We start from the raw sequence: 19,912 nt of genomic DNA, 5'->3' as shown, positions 1-19,912 counted from the left end.
ATTTATACTTTCCTCCACTTTGACATTGATCAGATGATTTAATGACCTGGATTTCATGGTGGTAATGGTGAAAAGACTGTCAACATTTGCCATTCTTATGCTCTTGAAGCTAACAAAAACTAAAGGAGTCTATAGAATAATATGGAAATCCAAAAGTTGTCAGTGACTCTACATGTCTCCTCAGGCTGACGCCATCCCACCACGTTCACCCCAGCTTGTTCCATGTAAGCTTTGTGAATTGCCAGATTTCACCACTGTGATAGAATACCAATATTTTATTTGTCTTTTAAATTTGTTTACATTGATACTTTAACCTTGTGTCTCTTATTATCTGTTATATGCAAAAACATCCAGTTATATTCATTCATTTTGCTATTTAATGATTTAAATTAGAAATGTAGGCTTGTGTGCTTTTCGATTCTTGGTTTGCTTTCTGTGAGAATAATTCAATTTGATTTGCTGGTTATCCTTTTTGTTGATCCCCTTGACCTGGCCACAGATTTAAGCTCATGTCACGAAAGGAGAAGTCCGTGCTTCAGAGATCATTAGGATCACTGCACTTTGGTGAGCAATGGTCTTTGAGCATGATAGTAAGCACCTTTGCATTGACAACCAAACCTACCCCGTATCCCTTCAATTTTTATTTTGTATGTTGTAGTATAATTTTTAATCTTACCTTTCAATGTCGTGCCCATCTTATTCGCTTCCCTGGTAAATAATGAAGCAAAATAATTATTTAATATTTCAATATTGCTGGAAAAAGACCCATTCTGTCCACATTATTCATCTTACACCAAAAGCGACAGCCTTAGGGCCATTCATGAGTTTGCAAGACATATAGCAAGACAAGACCATACCTCCTGGTCCTTAAAAGTGCCCAGGCAACCTTAGATTATTCTGGAAGGGTGAGATATCTCAAATGTTTGAGCAGCAAGTGAAACAAGCTGTTTTACCATTCTACAATGCAGGAACAACACAAACAATGCTTACCGCTAACAGAAAGCTGCCATCAAATCTAGAAATCCATGAGACCGTGAAGACTATCATCAGCAGCAGAATTTTTATTCAACCATATAACCCCATGGCCTGGCATCTCCAGCACTCTACTACTGCTGTCATGCCAGGGGATCAACTCTGGTTGAAGGAAGAATCTTGGTGGGAATGCTAGGAGCAGCACTAGGTATGCATAAAACAGTGAGGTGTCCTGATAAAGCCTCAATACAGAACTAATTGCATGCCAAACAGCATAAGCAACAAGTGATAGACAGAGCTAAATTACTTCACAACCAACAGATTAGATCTAAACTTCGCATTGCTGCCACATCCAGTCGTGAATGATGGTGAACAATTAAACAACTCACTGGAGCAGGAGGCCCCTCAAGCATCAACACCTTCAATAATCGGGGAGCCTAACTCAGTGCAAAACATAAGGCTGGAGCATTTTCAACAGTCTTTGGCCAGAAGTACTGAGTGGGTGATTCATCTCAGCCTCCACCGGATGTCCCCAGTATCACGGATGTTAGTCTTCAGCCAAAGTGATTAATTTAAATGGTTGAAGGCACAGCATACTGCAAATATTACAAGATATTGCCATGACAACATTTCAGCACTAGTACCAAAAACTTGCTGTGCCTTTAGTCAAGCTGCTCTAGCACATCTACAAACTGGCATCTATCTGAAAATGTGGGGAAATGCCCAGTTATGACCTGCAACACAAAAAAGGACAAATCCACCCCACTCTTTGTTTTTGATACCTAGGAAAGCAATGGAAAGGGTCACCAAAAGTGCCACCAAGTAGCATTTGCTCAGCAATAACCTGCTCAATGATGGTCAGTTTAGTTTCCATCAGGGTCAGTAAGCTCCTCACCTCACTACAGCTTTGCTGTGGTTCAATCATGGATGAAAGACTGAATTTGAGAGATGACGTAAGAGTGACTGCCCCTGACATCGTGGCTGCATTTAACTGAGCATCGAGGAGCCCTAGCAAAGTTGGAGTCAAAGGGAATCAGAGGGGAAACTCTCTGTTGGTTGGTGTCATACCCAACATGCAGGAATATAGTTGTGCTGGTTGGAAGTTAGTCATCTTAGTTCCAGGAGTTTGTTGCAGTGGTGTCTTAGACCCAAAACATCTTCAACTGCTTTATCAATGATTGTCCCTCCAACTTAAGGGGTAAGTATGGCACAGTTATCCAAAATCACAGGCTCTAATGTTCTGAGGACATTAGTTCAACTCTGACCATAGCAGATGGTGAAATTTAAATTCAATTTTCAGAAAAAAAAATCAAAAGCTAAAATCTAGCTGAATGGCAATATAAAAACCAACTTTAATTGTTGCAAACTATCACCTGGTTCATTAATGTCTTTTTGAGAAAGAAATCTGTCATCTTTATCTAGTGTGCCAAGCATACAACTCCAGTACTTCAGCAGTGTATGAAGATATAATTACCCTCTGAATTAGCCTAGCAAGCCACTCGGTTTTAGGGTAATTTGTGATGGACAATAAATACTGGCTTAGCTAGCAATCCCTACATCCCATGAATGAAGAACAATAAAACTGAAGATCCAAAGAGGAGATGTTTCTTGATGATTGCATAGTTTCAGCACCATTTCTGACTGCTCAGATCCTAAAGCAGTCTGTGTCAAAATGTAACAAGGCCTGGACAATATCTACATTTGAACTGATAATTAGTACTATTGTCATTATACAACTGCCAGACAATGACCACCTCCAACATGAGAGAACCTGACCATTTCCTCTTTATGTTCAATGATGTTACCAACATTGAATTCAATTTTTTGGGAGTTACCATCGAACAGAATCTGGACTGGACTAACAATATAAATACTGTGGTTACAGAAATGGCTCAGAGACTAGGATTTCTGTGGCCAGTAAAGCAGCCCACTTGACTGGTACTGCATCTAGAAATATCGATTTCCTTCACCATAAATTCTCAGTAGCAGCAATATGCACTGTTTACAAGAGGAACTTCAGAAATTCACCAATGTTCCTTAAACACAACCTTTCAAACCTACAACCACTACCACCGAGAAGGACAAAATCAGCATATGCATGGGTAACCTCACCTCCTCCAAGTTCTCCTTCCGACTGCTCATCATGTAGACGTGGACACACATTGCTGATTCTCCAGTGTTGCTGGATCAACATCCTACACAAAATCGACTGCATTGTTTCTGGAAGGCAGCTCACCATCACCTCCTGAAGGGAAGATCAATAAAAGCTGATCCAGCCAACACTGTTGATGACACTTTAGATTATTTTACTGATTTTATTAACAAACACCTGATTTGCAGAACCATCAGCACAGCTTACGGTTCTTGAAGTAACTGCTGCTCTGGATTGTCATGCTTCCATGTCTTTTAGCACTCACTTATATGGGTCACCCCCTAAGTCTTTGGAAGAATCACATTTATTACTAATGACACCATTGCACTAAAACATTTATCTGTATATTGGGTTCCTAAAGCAGACATTGATACCAATCTCAAAATTGTTCTAAATGTGAGGATATGATTGTGAACTTAGCATGTTCTTAGACCCTCTCGTAGTCCGTTTTCAATGGGTGACAGGTATTAAAATCAGCCTGTAATATCTGTTGTTGTTGCATTGCACAGGCATTGAACACAATTGCCGTTGCGACATTGATCGCCTCAACCTCTCCACTCCTCTCTCTCACTCCAACCTCTACCTCACGGAATGCACAGCCATCGGCTTCCTCCACTCTAACCCTAATCTCATGATAAAACCCACAGATAAGGGAGGTGCAGTAGTGGTACAGCGCACTGATCTTTACATCGCCGAGGCCAGGTGCCAACTCTCTGACACCTCCTCCTACCGCCCCCACAAGTATGACCCCCTCCCCCCACATTCAACAAACCATCATCTCCCAGACCATCCATAACCTCATCACCTCAGGTCAACTCCCACCCACAGCCTCCAACCTCATAGTTCCCAAACCCGCACTGCCCGTTTCTATCTCCTTCCCAAAATTCACAAACCTGACTATCCCAGCTGACCCATTGTGTCTGCCTGCTCCTGCCCCAATGCAGCTATCTCCACTTACGTTGGTCCTCTCTTCTTCCCCCGGTTCAGGAACTCCCCACCTACATCTGGGACACCACCCACACACTCCACCTCCTCCAAGACTTACATTTCCCTGACGCCCAACATCCCATCTTCGCTAAGGACATCCAATCCCTGTACACTTGTATCTCCCAAGCAGATGGTCTAACAGACCTCCACTTCTTCCTATCTCACAGGCCCTACCAGTCCCCGTCCACTGACACCCTCATCCGCTTAACAAAACTTGTCATTATTCGAAACAATTTCTCCATTAACACCTCCCAATTCCTACAGACTAAATGGGTGGTCATGGGCATCTGCACAGGCCCAAGCTATGCCTGCCTCTTTGTAGAACAGTCCCTTTTCCGCTGCTATGCGGGCACTATACCCCACCTCTTCCTCTGCTACATTGATGACTGTATCGGTGCTGCCTCATGCTCCCACAGGGAGCTTGAACAGTTTGTCAACTTTGTGAACACCTTTCACCCCCAACCTTAAATTCACTTGGATCATCTCAATACCTTCCTTCCTTTCCTGGACCTCTCCATCTCCTTCTCTGGTAACTGCATTGAAGCTGACATCTGTTTCAAGCCCACCGACTCCCACAGCTATCTTGGCTACACCTCCTCTCATCCACCCTCCTGCAAGAACATGATCCCTTACTCCCATTTCCTCTGCCTCCGCCGCATCTGCTCCTTAGATGGAGTGTTCCATTCCCGGGCATCCTGTTTCAAAAACCACAATGTCCCCCCCACCTCCGATAATCAAAAATATCCTCTACTGGTTCTCTTGCATTTCCCGCACTTCTTCTGTCCTCAAACCCCTTCCCCCCCCACCAACAAACATACAGACAGAATCCCCCAGTCCTCACATACCACTCCACCAACCTCTGCATCCAACGTATCATCCTCTGCCACTTCTGCAACCTACAATCCAACTCCACGACTAAAGACATATTTCCCTCCCCACTCCATCTGCCTTTCGTAGGGACCACTCATTCAATGACTTCCTTGTCTGCTCCACACTCCCACTGATGCCACCACCCCCCGTACCTTTCCCTGCAACCGCAGGAAGTGCTACACCTTCCCCTGCAGCTGCAGCCCCCCCCCACCTCCATCCAAAGCAAACCTTTGATATTCGACAGGGGTTCACCTAAACATTGCCAATTGGGCCTACTACATCCATTGCTCCCGATGTGGCCTCCTTTGTATCGTTGAGACCAAGTGCAGACTCGGAGACCATTTAGTAGAGCATCTGCACTCTGTGCACGACAAACAACACCTTCCGGTTGCCAACAATTTTAACTCCCCACTCCCACTCCCGGAGTGACATGTACATCCTGGACCACCTCCAATGCCACAATGACACCACATGCAAACTGGAGAAGGACCACCTCATATTCCAACTCGGGAGCCTACAGCCCGATGGCCTGAACATGGAATTCACCAGTTTTAAAATATCCCCACCGCTGGCCTTATTCCATGTCCAATCTTTCCTCTCATCCCTGCCTCCATGACCTGACACAACCTGTCCAGCTTCTCTCCCACCTATCCCACTGATCAATCCCCAGACTCCCTACCTGCACTCACCTATCACCATCCGATCTACCTTCCCCAGCTCCCCCACCCCGTATTTATTTCCCAGCACCCTTCTTCCTCTCCATTTCTGAAGAAGGGTCCCAACCCGAAACGTCAAATTTCCTGCTCCTGTGATGCTGCCTGGCCTGCTGTTTTCATCCAGTTCCACACTGTGTTGTCTCTGGCTCTAACATCTGCAGTTCTTGCTATCTCTGACTGAAGCTAATGGTGTGTGACCCCTTTGGCAATAACCTGAATGCATGGTGATGGCCCTCAGATGTGGCCAAGTGAGCCGCTTTTGACAATTGTTCTGACATTTACAGTCACCATTTACTTTGGTTGTTCTTAATGGTTCTGAACTTTAAACAGGAAACTGCTACCTGGAACTATTTAAAAATGACATACCACTGTGTTTTGAATGTTGACATGTAAGAACACAAATCTTTTTGGCCCAGGTCATCGGTACCAAAGAACCTTGGACCTAAATATTGGAATAGTGGTGAAACGACAATGTTGCCCAGTTACCAGGAGTCTCTGCCAGTTTTGGAACTGCATGAGGTGCAAAAGAAAAATCACATACAAAGACCTTATGACAACCAAAGTTGTAATTTGACATCAAACTCTGAAAATCCCCTAAAGAAAGCAACTGGTTCCATTCCAGCTCAGGGTAAACTTACTGGTACAGAGACTTTGACCAATGATTTTGGATCCTGTACTCTCGAAGAAGAAGTCCAGTCCCCTGAAAACACAGGTTTAAAGGTAACTCCAGTCATGAATACTCCAGAGGACAACTCAAACAGGTAAGATATGTCTGCAAAACTAAGTAAACAATGCAACGTTTTGGAAATACAGAATAAATTGAGACTAACCTAACAAAATTGTGTTGGGAGTTGGATTCAAATCCATTTGGACACTATAGGTTCAACGTGTCCTAAATGGAAATTATTTAGGTGGGTTCAACTCAATGTGTGGGTTTCACATTCAATAGAACTGTAAGTAATTCCGAAAGCTTTCCATTTTGCCCTAAAAATGGCAATCGCCCCAGAAAGGGCCAAACAAATGACCTAGGAAGGTAAACAAATATCTTAGATGGAAGTGCAGAATTAAACTTTTCACCATATCTATGATGAATAAAAAGAAATGAATAAAAACAACCTTGAAGCATATTTTACAGGTGGCTTTTAAATAGTAAAAATAATGAATTGAAATATTATCCTTTCAACTCTGGGAGCTGAAAGTTGGCTTTAAAACTAAACTTGGATTCCCTGATTGAGCATATTCAGTAAGAATTGGCACTGGCTGCAAATGTTGGTGAAGAGTTCCATTATTTTAAGTGAAAAAGTTCAGGGCTGGAAGATGCTTGATGTTCTGAAGGAAACTTTGTGAATGGCACACTTTGCTGCCGGTGCCCAAAGAGACATCAACCCTCTGGATTTCCTTGTCAAATGTCATAAGCACACATAAATGAAACAATCTGGATGGTATCCATTCAATTCCCATCTAAGCTTAAGTTGGGATCAAATGTAAAAATATAATACTTTCAAATTTGATCTCTCCCAATGACAGGACTTGAGAAAGCTTAGTTTAGGAAACTGTAAAATGCACATTGATGCATTAGAGATGCTCTTATGAAATCAATGATACCAAATTTAAAAAGAAAGATTAAATGGGAGGTTTGCTTTGCATTTTATCCATGCCAAATGTGTTGATATGGAGGGGTGGGTGGGCGGGCGGATAGGCTAGGCCTGGGTGGGATGCTCTTCGGAGGTTCCATACAGGCTCGATGGGCCAAATGACTTCGTTCTACATTAGGGGGCTTCTATGATTCTATGATATTGTATTAAAATTGTTCAATACACCAGAGTTGGCACTTTTAACTTAATGGGACATAATTTGTTATTCAAAACTAATAATGAGGTTAATGGTGCCTTTATTTGTGAGTAAATGGGTATAGCAGCTTTCAGACAAAGAACAAATGAGTGGTTATTCATGAATGTCCAAAGTTACTTTACAATGTTTGCATGGCTTGGTTGTTAGCTTTTGTGGGAATCACATTTCTGTCAGCCTCAACATTGATATGCATTGACCAGTATGAATCCACTATGAACTTGCATAGATAACAATATGGCAATTTTTAATTGCAATCAATTTCCCTGGCACTTCAAATTAACTATTACAAAGTGTGGAATCTTCATTCAAGTACTAATTCTGGGAAATTTTTAAAACATCAGATTTTCCTTTTTCCTTTCGTTTACTTAATCCAACCTTTCCTTTCATTTCACTTTCCAGTTTGACATTAAATTCACCCACTTCATCTTTGTTTTCTTAATCTCACAATCCTTCAATCTATTTGTTTAAAGAGATTGACCTGTTCAGTCTAGTCTCAAATGCCCTGATTTCCTTGCTGTGCCATGATGTCACGATTTCTGCAACTAGTGGGCAAAAAGCATTTGAATTGAAGGCTGCAGGGACAGGATTAACTAATGAAGGATGTTTCTGGAGACCTCAATACAGTAAATTCTGACACCATAAGGAAAACTGGATCTGCTAAAATGAATAATAAGTATCTGTAGCTCTGAAAATTTCAATTCTGTTCTGATAGTACAATATTCACTTGCTTGCTAGCAGAAAGCAATTGAACTAAACTATATGCTTAATCTCCAGATAGACACAGAATATTATGTGGACAAGCGTAAACTATTCACACATATGCAAGTCCAAATTAATTTTGTTAATGTATGTTCTCAAAGGAAAGTGAAACACTACACAAATTTAATTCATTTCTCAGAGTGCTTCTCTCTTTGTTACTGTTGTGGGCAAGAATCAACTAGAGGAGACTTATATATAATTAAAAAATCTATTGATAAAACCATGAGGGTACTACTTAGGTACCACAATGTGGATGGGAATAAAGGACAATAAGCATTGAAGGGGCAAAATAAATCAACAACTAATCTATATGTGTACATTCTGCAAATGCATTAAAAATATTTGTTCAATGTAGGGAGATGAAAGACATCATAGATGTATCAATATGCCAATGAAACCATACCTATGTAACTCATCAATCATTTCTTCCTGTACGTTTTAGATTTCTTCTAGCAAGCTCACAGCAAAATGGAAATTCTCCAGTAAATGCTTCCATAACCAGATTTAAGAATGTGTGGCATTTCATTGAAAACATAGGTACTTTACTGTGAATGATTAATATTTTTGTTTCACAATATTACTTCTAATTTGATTTAAAGCAAGAAATTTGTCATTAGTATCCTCTCAAAAATGAAAAGGTTCAAAATTATGATGAACCGCCACATCTCACTTGTTTTTTTTTGTCTCATTGCCGTTGATTTTATAATGTGCATGTTTGTGAACAGTTGCTGCCAGCTTGGGGGAGTTACTGAGCCTGACAACATGTGAGAGGTGAATTAACATTAGTACATAGTTATTAATCCAAGGTGCTTCAGATAGCTTCACTTAGGAATTTTTTTTACATTATTTGCTCAGTAATTGCATCAAAATAATATTATAAGGACAATATTATTTCCATAAATATTTCTAGGCACAGGCCAGAAGAAGGAAAAAAATGAAAAAAAAAATCAATGGCAACTGTTGTATAAACATTTTGGTTTATGCAACAGCAACCTTTTTGTGAAGATTTTATTAATCTTGTCTCAGTGCTGGTATTCTCAGTTCTGAATTGGAAGGTCATCGGTTATAAATAAATGCCTGGAAGTACAGAACTACAACATTGCTAAAAGGAAATGAGAAGTTGAAGCTTTTTATCTTACCGCCTTTACATTGTAAAGAGCACATCTTTTTTTTGTTGTTTTAATTAGTACTGAACTGCGAAATGAATGGTTAGACAAAGCAAGGATTGCTGGAAGATTGTTATGGGATTACAACCTTCCACCTGCGAACAACGATGTGATTTATTCTCAGGTGACAGAGGAGCTTGGGGCTGTGAATAAAATACAGAAAAGCATATCAGATCTCTAAGAGGTGAGGGGCACTCTGTTCTCTGCAGTAAAAGCTACTTTAAGCCTGAAGAAAAACAGACTTTCTTTCATTCAACACAATGGTTGCAAGCTGTGGTTTTAAGTAATATATCATAGACCTTTTATTAATTAGCCAGCTAGCTTGTGTTTCTTACAAACTCATGGAAGCCTCCAGAGAACAAATACCAAGAGGGCGCATTCTGACCAGAATAACAATTTCAGAAACCTTGCTGTACCACTTACTGAATGGAAGCCACTGAATTCCCTCTATCCATCGAACCTAAGTTTTTGCTGTGTAAGTTATAAGGATATTATAAGGGTTTTAAAGTATGAAATAATGGAGTTATATGGTAATGATTGATAGTTTACTTGTAGCTAGAATCTAATTTTCTGTAATAAATAGTAATTTTTGTCAAGTACAGAATACTGGTGCATGCTTTCCACCAACCTGGATCTAAAAGACAAGTAAATTGAAGAATTTTGTAAACTTTTACAAAATGCTTAACTTTTGTAATAACTCCAAGAACAGCAGGACTTTTATTCTAGCACATTCCCCCGGTGAGTCCCATAACAAGAACTAGGACAATGCAAGAAACAGACTGTCTAGTCTGAATGTTAAGATTAATATTTAACTGTTTCGGTTGCATCTCTATGCCAATTATGGCACAACCAATCATCACCCTCTTCTCATTCTGTATACTATGGTGTCTCTTTCATCGAATCTGTCTCTTGCATTCTAGTTCTGTACCAGAGGAAAAGCTTTAATCTTTAGTTGCCTTTTAGCAATGTTTAAGATCATGCTTTCAGGACCCATCCAAAGTACTCTAAATACTTAAACACATAATCTAGGCTGACAGTCAAGCATAATCACTAAAAAATAGATTATCAGGTCATTACCTATTTTTTCTACAAGATATTATGCCTCACTGGGGTTCCACATTGAAGATCAAGCCCTGCTATTCCTGGCGTTTCCACAAAAGTTAAAGATTTTAAGAAGTATGCAGAGATCCTCTGTCTCTTAAACCTAGGTGGACAGAAAGCACAGATAAAATTTTTGTACTTGATAAGAATCAAATTACTACCGTTACAAAATAAATAGATGGTAGTTGACAATAAATAATTATGAACTGCAGGCATATAACACTGCCAGTTAAAACTGTAACCTCCTTATAAACTCCCTTATACATATCAACAGACACAGGAAAAGTACATCAGGATTATGGACTGCAGAAGGTTGGGAAAGCTGTTCAGTGGTCTCTGTTCCCAGGGAGTGCCAATGTTATTCCTATATCTTATTGCTTCTCACTCTCCCTTCAGTGGATTCTTTCATTTGTTTGCAGGCTGACTGGCTTTCATACTTACAGAAGGTTTCTGACTTATTAGTTTAAAAAAATCACAGATTGTAACAACTGCTGGAGAGAAAATAACTGGTTTTCTTCAGGCTTAAAATGAGTTTTTTTTTACTGAGAGAACAGAGATAGCTCCTGAACCTGCAGTGATCTTCTCCTTGTCTTGTCCATAGCCCCAAACTGTTCGGTTGTCTGGAAACTGATCATATAGTTTTTGGAACTTGGAAAGCCTTTGTCAATGATAACCGATCACTAGACCAATCAGCTACTTGTTGTAGGCTGAATTTTCAAATGTACACAACCCCTTAGATACAGCTCATTTGGAGCCATGTACTATTATTTGTACCAGCAGATGTGCAAACAGTACTTGCAATCAATGTCAGATTACTTCACAAAAGAACTATTCTTTTCCTCTTTCAGTCCATAATGAAATTATAGAAAAATAAAAAGGCACTGTCTTTATAGAGATCTTGCTGAATACAAATTGGTCTATATATTTCCTACAGCAGTGACTAGGTGTTAGATCTCCATCACTGATTGTTTTTTGTACTTTGAGATGTCTTGAGGTCACAAAAGGTACAATAAAATTGCCAAGTCCTTATTTTATAAGCTATATCATTTAAATTATTGGTTTGGTATAGATTGTACAGTCTGATTTTCATGTGGTTTTGTATTACTCTACACATAGAAAAAGGCTTCCATTTTCATACAAATAGTGCCGCAGGTTGCATGTGGAAAAACTATCAGCATTTGCCATCACTGTTCTGTGAAACTGGCTACAGTCTCTTGTCTCTAAATCTCATGCGGAAATCTGGAAATTATCATTTCGGCGGCTCTGGTCCTCCACAAGTTGTACTGCTAGAGACTCTGCAGATGCAAGAAGCACAGAATTAATTGATTTGATCTGAACTTCAACCTGTCATGCAGTATTCATTCTGTAAAAATAAATTGAAACATTATGTCTGTCATTATCAATGAGTCATAGCTGAGTTGCAAGGTGTACCAAGTTGTAATTACTTATTCACAACCTTCTGGCCTTGAAAAGCTAATTTAAAAAATTTGAAGTGCCATTCCCTCCATCCTGATGTTTTAAGAAAATCCATAGGTCTTTAAAATGTGCCTTCTTAAAAAAAAGTTTTATGATATTTCACTTCTAACTTAAACTCAAATACATGCCCCAAAGTTTATTTCAATTTTTGTAAAATAACTAAAAAGTGAACAGTAATTGATGTTGTTTGTTCTCTGGACATAAACACTTAAGAACATGAGAAATAGGAGCAGGATTAGGTCAATCAGATCTTCATGCTTGCTTTGCCATTCAATGAGTTCCTGGCTGATCTGCCTCAAGACTCAACTTTGAGATGACCTACTAGTAGAACCATCTTCTAAATATCTACCTTGTCCAACCCCTCAGAATCTTGCACGTCACTCTTCTAAATTCTAATGATCTATCCTCTTTAGCTGTTCTTGGCAAGTCAATCCCTTTATCCCAGGAATCAGCCTCGTGAATCTCCCCTGAATAGCCACTAATGCCAATATAAAACATAGGAACCAAAACTATACATAGATGTCCAAGTGTAGTCTCCCCAACATTGTATATCGTTGTAACAAGACGCCTGCTTTTAAACTCCAACCATCTGGCTATAGAAGGTAACCTTTAATTTGCCTTCTTAATTACTTGTTGTTAGCTGTATGCTAATATTTTCTCGTTCATGTAGAAGAACACCTTGATATCTCTGCACGGCACCTTTTTTTAATCACTCTTTATTTAAATAATAGGCTGCCATTTGATTATTCCTACTAAAACAGGAATAGCTTACACTTTGCCTACATTAATCTCTACCAATGAAGGTGTAGCCCACTCATTAACCCTATCTACATCCCCTTGCTGATTCCCTCTGTCCCTGTCACAACATGCCCTCCCATCTACTTTTGTATCATTAGCAAATCTGAAGGAAATTTGATGTCCTTACCTGGTCTGGACTACATGAAACTCCAGGTCTGTAGCAATAGATCTTAGCTGTACTCTGATGGTCCCCAATAAGTCACACAGATAAAGAATAATTATGGATGAACAACAAATGCCAGCCTTGTTGGTGATACCCATATCCCAGGAATGAGGGATAAAACTTACCCGTGCACTAAGAAATTGAAAGCTAAATTTTGAAACTAATAGATTTGTATCTAAGTTGAATAGTCTGACACAGAAAAAGGCATTTTGAGAATATCTCTTCTGTATTTTTATAACAGATCTGATTAACTCATGTTCACTTTACACAGCTCCTTTTAAGGACATTTTCACAGTCCTGTCTGTTGCAAAATCTCAGTGCTTTGTAGTTCAGAGGCATTTCGACAAAACTGTTTACCATTTCAGTATCTTACCACTGGAGTATCCAAAATTACACAGCACTATTGGCAAGGTTGCTGACTTTGATTGGAAATATTATGAGAGAATGCATCACACGATATAATTTGGATGTGACTGTAGAGTGAGAGAGGACTGACTTAACATGCTAGTGCACCAGTAAAATGGTGTGTTGACTTAGAATTTCATCATCGGTTATACTATGGAGTCTCTAGAGATGTGTAAAAATATCTCTGCAAAATCTCTCCATTGTGTATAAGTTGATTCCTGGTGATGCCAGGACAATCTAGGATGGTGGAAAATCCTTCTGCCTGATCAACCGTAAGACTGCAGGCTTGAAGACCTGTAGATCATGGAACCTAAAATACTGAATCTGCTGGAAACATCTGCTCCATTTCAATCAGAACATTCAGAGGTAGAAAGAGATTACACAATTTAAATATTCCCACAGATACCTACATGACTAGAGGAAAGTATTGGATGCAAAGTGTTGTGTTGCCCAGAGGGAACAAGCAATTTTTTTAAAAAAGCTGTAATACTTAGAAATAAAAGTGCTAGTCACTGAAAATGGTTCTTAAAATTAATCTTCTTCAATACAGGTACAGTGCATGACTTAAGCACAGATGGTAATGTGAATTCCACATCTATCTCTTCTGTTAATTAACAAGCTAAGGTCACACAAATGTTCAGACTTGGATGTTCATGTCATAGTCTCATCTGCCACAACAATTACACCATCCCACAATGTCTCAACAAAACTCCAGTTCTCCAAGCAGAGGATCCAGCCTAACCATGCCCCATCACAAAGATATGTTCGGGGCAATATCATCATCCACCCAGTCTAGGTTTGCGTTGCTGTGCCCCTGACATTGAAAAAAAAAGTGTTTAAAGGGCTGAGAAATTTCGGCTGCTTTTTGTTTGGAAGCTAATTTCTTGACTTCACCTTTCTCCTTTGTGGACATTCCAGCAAATATATATCATAACTCATTGATGACCTACATCAAAGTGTTTGCCAATGAGTCTGAGAAGCTGAGTGCTGGGAATGAACTCAGTGACTCTTTGAGTCCAATTCTTTGTGCGAACTAACTGACAAGTCATTGATTCTATTTTCAAGAAGGCAAAGGGTAACTGAGTCACCCTGATTATATGGAGATCAGCAGTTTGAAAACACATTCTCCCTAATCCAACTTTCTAAATAGGTTTTTATGTTTCAATGTTGTCTTCACTGTGCCATTGTGGATCATGTCAGTGTAAGAAAATGCAATCTTTGAAAATTATCGGATTTGTCTGGATAACTGTGCTATTAATGAATATCGTGGAGTGTTTTAAGTTGAAGGATGGATCAGGATGCTGATAGTACCACAGGCTGGCTCTATTCATCCCAAAATGTTCATAATAACCATTTGTAGATAAAACAATCACAAGCTAATAACACAGAGCTAAGAATTCTCCCATTGTTTCTTGTGATCTGATTTAACTGTCTTGAACTGCAGACTATTACCATATAATGCTTGCATGCTTAGTTAATCTTAGTCATCAACTGAAGTATACCAACTTGTATTACCCTAGAACTTCTGTACCAGGAATATCGAGAAAAGAGCACCATTCAAGAAATTGAGACAAGACGGATGCAAGATTGCACTGAAAAAGACAGGCCAGAGTTCACAGACGAAGCCAAGCCTCAGGAAGTAAAGACTGACAGCAGTGCACCTGTTCAAGTGATATCACAACCAGTCAAACTCAGTCAGGGAACAAATAATCTGGGCATGAAATTATGGCAGAATTTAGAAAAAGTAAGGAACAGCATGGTGCTGAGTACTCTCAGTCGCAAGGAGATTAAACTCCAGGAGGTAAGATGGGAATAATGGCAAAGTCTGCGCACACTTTTATGCTCCATGTATTATTCATTCCAAAACATTTGATTCTTCAAAATCAATGTCACTCATTCTGCAACTTGTTTCCATCAGTTAACTATAATTCACTTGCACTCGCTGAAAATTGCAAATGACAAGGAATAAAATCAGCTCTTTAAAACATTTCTCTTTTGCAATAACATCACACTGCTGTGTACACTAGAAGATCCAAAAGTCAAAGAGAAATGATTGGAATTCAACAACGAGGAGGTTATGTTTTTGTTATGCCTGAGATGCAATCTAGTCAGTCTGAATTAGTAATTCAATAAGATCCTTTTTTCTACTATGCGACATTTTGGCAGGTAACAGTGATAATGAGCCCGGTTTAGTTCAGTTCTGGTTTTAGATATGATTTGTTATATTCCTAGAAATTGCTGTGGTGAATTTTAAGTCTTTTTTTTAATTGATGTTGTTTTGAAGCCCTAATACACCAATCATTCATCATTGCAACACTGAACTTACTTTAAAATTACAAGAAATCTTTAATAATTAAAAATATTTTAAAATTTTATTTGAATACAGTACGTTCTCTCTTCAGCTAACAGAGGAGAGAAATTTCTGCAGCTGTCTGTTTGTAAAGGAATTACAAACAGGTTCTTCGTGCGTGAGTTTGCAATCTTGATGTTGATAGGAACTATTAAAAATCGTTCTTCACAGTGATGGGAGATAAGAATAATCAAAAAGTAAAGTTGTATGGGAATCTTGTGGTTCAGTAAGTACCGTCCTCTCCTTTGACCCAGAATCTCTGGGTTTAAGCCCATCTCTCTGTTCTCGGCAATGGGAGGAGCATTTAGAAACAGACCAATAAACAGCCTTGTAAACATTCCAGAACTTTTGCACTATTGCCCAAAGGAAAATAAGAACAAAATGCTTGTGTGAAGACATCAAGGAAACAGAGATTTTGACCACACTGCCCAGTTGCAGGGATTTGTAAACATTTGCCACTTTTTAATGTAGTAAAAAAGATCATGTAAAATTTATGGCAATAATCGGAAACTATTTCTAAAAAAGAGCAGTTTGAGATAAAAGAGGCATTGTGTTCCGTGCATGTCAAGTGTTCATGTTTTATGCAGGAAGTCAATATTTGCAATGGGTAGCTGGGGTGTGTACGTGTTTCCAGGTGTCTGAGAGAGGAATTTACATTTCTCAGGCTGTACTTGGCTCACCAGGATGAGCCAACAGAAAGCTGAATGTAATTGTCCCAGAGATAGTAGGAATGGCTGCTGCTAGAGAATCTGAGATAACTCAGTGTGAAGCTGGATGAACACAGCAGAACAAGCAGTATTAGAGGAGCAGGAAAGTTTGAGTTTCTGGTCGGGACCCACTCCACTCCCAGTTCACTCCTTACAGGTGATATCTTGTGCTGCATATCTTTTTTCAGCAGAATGGAACCTTGCTGTTAATACTGTGAGAATGGAAAACCCAGCCTTATAATGCAGCATATTAGAATCTGCAACTGAAGCAGCAACGTTAAGGAGATTTTCAAAGTGGCAATGAGAGAATTTGGGAGAAGATGAGAGTACTTTCACTTACTGAAAGGGGAGAAAAGGAAAGGGTGCCCCTTTGAAATCACATCAGCAAAGAAAGCAGAAAAGGTGTCCTTGTAAACTGGAGGTGAAAGAAAACTAATGAACCCAGCAAGCCAAGCAGCATCAGAGGAGCAGGAAAGCTGATGTTTCGGGTCTGGACCCTTCTTCAGAAATGGAGGAGGGGAAGGGGATTCAGAAATAAATAGGGAGGGGTTTAGGCGGATAGAAAATGGATATAGGAGCAGATAGGTGGAGAGGAGACAGATAGGTCAAAGAGTGGGGGGGGGGGGGGGTTGGAGCCAGTAAAGGTGAGTGTCGGTGGTGAGTTAGGGGGATAATAGGTCAGTCCAAGGTGGACAGGCAGGTCAAGGGGGCGGGATGAGGCCGGTGGGCAGAAGATGGGGGTGGGGCTTGAAGTGGGAGAAGAGGATAGGTGAGAGGAAGGACAAGTTAGGGAGACGGGGACAAGCTGGGTTGGTTTTGGGATGCAGTTGGAGGAGGGGAGATCTTGAGCTTGTGAAGTCCACATTGATACAATGTGGATTTGATACAATGTGATATCAATGTGGACTTCACAAGCTTCAAACTCCCAACCTGCACTCACCTTTACTGGCTCCACCCCCGCCTCTTTTACCTGTCTGTCTCCTATCCATCTTCTATCTGCCTCCCCCTCTCTCCCTATTTATTTCAGAATCCCCTTCCCCTCCCCCATTTCTGAAGATGGGTCTAGACCCGAAACATCGGCTTTCCTGCTCTTCTGATGCTGCTTGGCCTGCTCTGTTCATCCAGCTCTACATCTTGTTACCTCACATTCTCCAGCACCTGTAGTTCCTACTATCTCTAAACTTCCTACTGTATGTCTTTATACAAATCTTAAATTTGGGTAGCCTGCTCTGACAATTATTAATGTATAAAATTATTTCCTTACACACGTTTAATTCAATGTCCAAAGAATCATGCAGGGGAATATGCCAGAAAATGAGGTCAATGTGCTGAAGCTACAACACAGGACTACTTGCATGTGCCAAACAGCAGATACAGCATGAAATGGACACAGCTAAGTGGTCCCACTATCAATCAATATAACCTAAGCTCTGCAGTACAGCCACATCCATTAGTGGATGGTAGCAGAGAATTAAACAACGAACAGGAGCTTTGTCCTTTTCTAACAGTATTGCTAGTGGACCTACTCCACATGGACTACAACAATTCAAGAAGGCAATTCACCAGTACCTTCTCCAAGGTAAATAGGGATGAGCAATACATGCTGGCCAGTCAGCAAAACCTAAGTCCTACAGACAAATTCTGAAAAAGAATCTTTTATACTACTGAAACTATACATCCAGATACACATTGATTGTGAAATTATCTGGGATTTACATAATTTTTGAAGTTGATAAATGAGTGCAAGGAGAGGACCAATCATACTCAAAGTTCATGTGACGTACAAATAAATCTCAAATGCTTTATGGATATTAAGATGTGAATTTTATTGCTGAACTATTTTTCTTCAGGCAATGTTTGAACTAGTCACCTCTGAAGCTTCTTATTACAAGAGTCTGGAGATCCTAGTTTTCCACTTCATGAAATCTGAGCAGCTTAGTGAAGCACTTAGCCCTATTGAAAAGCATCATATTTTCTCCAACATTCTAGATATCAAAGCAGCCAGTGAAAGGTAAGCAAAAGAATGTATAATAAGCTGTTGATAATTGTTAAACTTTGAACTGTCATGACTTCATCTTTTGGAAATGCTTGGGTTGACTTTTTGAACAGTTAATCATAATTACTTTTCAAAATTTTCAGAGAAGCAAAGTAGCTCTCCCTGTCATGGCTAATATTAATCTGTCACTAAAACAGATTATCTGGTAATTATCACATTGCTGCTGGTGGGAGATTGCTGTGCATTAATTAGCTTCAGTGTTTGCAACATTCCAACAGCAACTACGCTTAAACAAAACACTTAACTGATTGTAGAAGAGATAATGGGAACTGCAGATGCTGGAGAATTCCAAGATAATAAAATGTGAGGCTGGATGAACACAGCAGGCCAAGCAGCATCTCAGGAGCACAAAAGCTGACGTTTCGGGCCTAGACCCTTCATCAGAGAGGGGGATGGGGAGAGGGAACTGGAATAAATAGGGAGAGAGGGGGAGGCGGACCGAAGATGGAGAGTAAAGAAGATAGGTGGAGAGAGTGTAGGTGGGGAGGGAGGGAGGGGATAGGTCAGTCCAGGGAAGACGGACAGGTCAAGGAGGTGGGATGAGGTTAGTAGGTAGCTGGGGGTGCGGCTTGGGGTGGGAGGAAGGGATGGGTGAGAGGAAGAACCGGTTAGGGAGGCAGAGACAGGTTGGACTGGTTTTGGGATGCAGTGGGTCGGGGGGAAGAGCTGGGCTGGTTGTGTGGTGCAGTGGGGGCAGGGAACGAACTGGGCTGGTTTGGGGATGCAGTAGGGGAAGGGGAGATTTTGAAACTGGTGAAGTCCACATTGATACCATATGGCTGCAGGGTTCCCAGACGGAATATGAGTTGCTGTTCCTGCAACCTTCGGGTGGCATCGTTGTGGCAGTGCAGGAGGCCCATGATGGACATGTCATCCAGAGAATGGGAGGGGGAGTGGAAATGGTTTGCGACTGGGAGGTGCAGTTGTTTGTTGCGAACTGAGCGGAGGTGTTCTGCAAAGCGGTCTCCAAGCCTCCGCTTGGTTTCCCCAATGTAGAGGAAGCCGCACCGGGTACAATGGATGCAGTATACCACATTGGCAGATGTGCAGGTGAACCTCTGCTTAATGTGGAATGTCATCTTGGGGCCTGGGATAGGGGTGAGGGAGGAGGTGTGGGGGCAAGTGTAGCATTTCCTGCGGTTGCAGGGGAAGGTGCCGGGTGTGGTGGGGTTGGCGGGCAGTGTGGAGCGAACAAGGGAGTCACGGAGAGAGTGGTCTCTCCGGAAAGCAGACAGGGGTGGGGATGGAAAAATGTCTTGGGTGGTGGGGTCGGATTGTAAATGGCGAAAGTGTCGGAGGATGATGCGTTGTATCAGGAGGTTGGTAGGGTGGTGTGTGAGAACGAGGGGGATCCTCTTGGGGCGGTTGTGGCGGGGGGGGGTG

General features: G+C 40.7%; 1 protein-coding gene across 8 annotated transcripts in view; it reads left to right on the top strand.

The window, feature by feature from the left end:
* The window catches only part of ngef (neuronal guanine nucleotide exchange factor), a 78,242-nt gene that overhangs the window by 20,002 nt on the left and 38,328 nt on the right, over positions 1 to 19,912 (top strand). For 7 of the 8 annotated variants that reach the window (XM_048542705.2, XM_048542699.2, XM_048542702.2 and 4 more), the window contains 4 exons: positions 6,114 to 6,458; positions 8,750 to 8,844; positions 14,937 to 15,217; positions 18,324 to 18,484. In XM_048542705.2, the coding sequence (XP_048398662.1) occupies positions 6,114 to 6,458; positions 8,750 to 8,844; positions 14,937 to 15,217; positions 18,324 to 18,484 (882 nt within the window). The remainder of the gene's footprint in view (positions 1 to 6,113; positions 6,459 to 8,749; positions 8,845 to 14,936; positions 15,218 to 18,323; positions 18,485 to 19,912) is intronic. The other variant, XM_048542706.2, reaches the window with a different exon arrangement.

The sequence above is a fragment of the Stegostoma tigrinum genome, chromosome 14 (genome assembly GCF_030684315.1).
Source record: "Stegostoma tigrinum isolate sSteTig4 chromosome 14, sSteTig4.hap1, whole genome shotgun sequence".
Lineage (NCBI taxonomy): Eukaryota > Metazoa > Chordata > Chondrichthyes > Orectolobiformes > Stegostomatidae > Stegostoma > Stegostoma tigrinum.
This window is presented reverse-complemented; position numbering and strand designations above follow the sequence as displayed.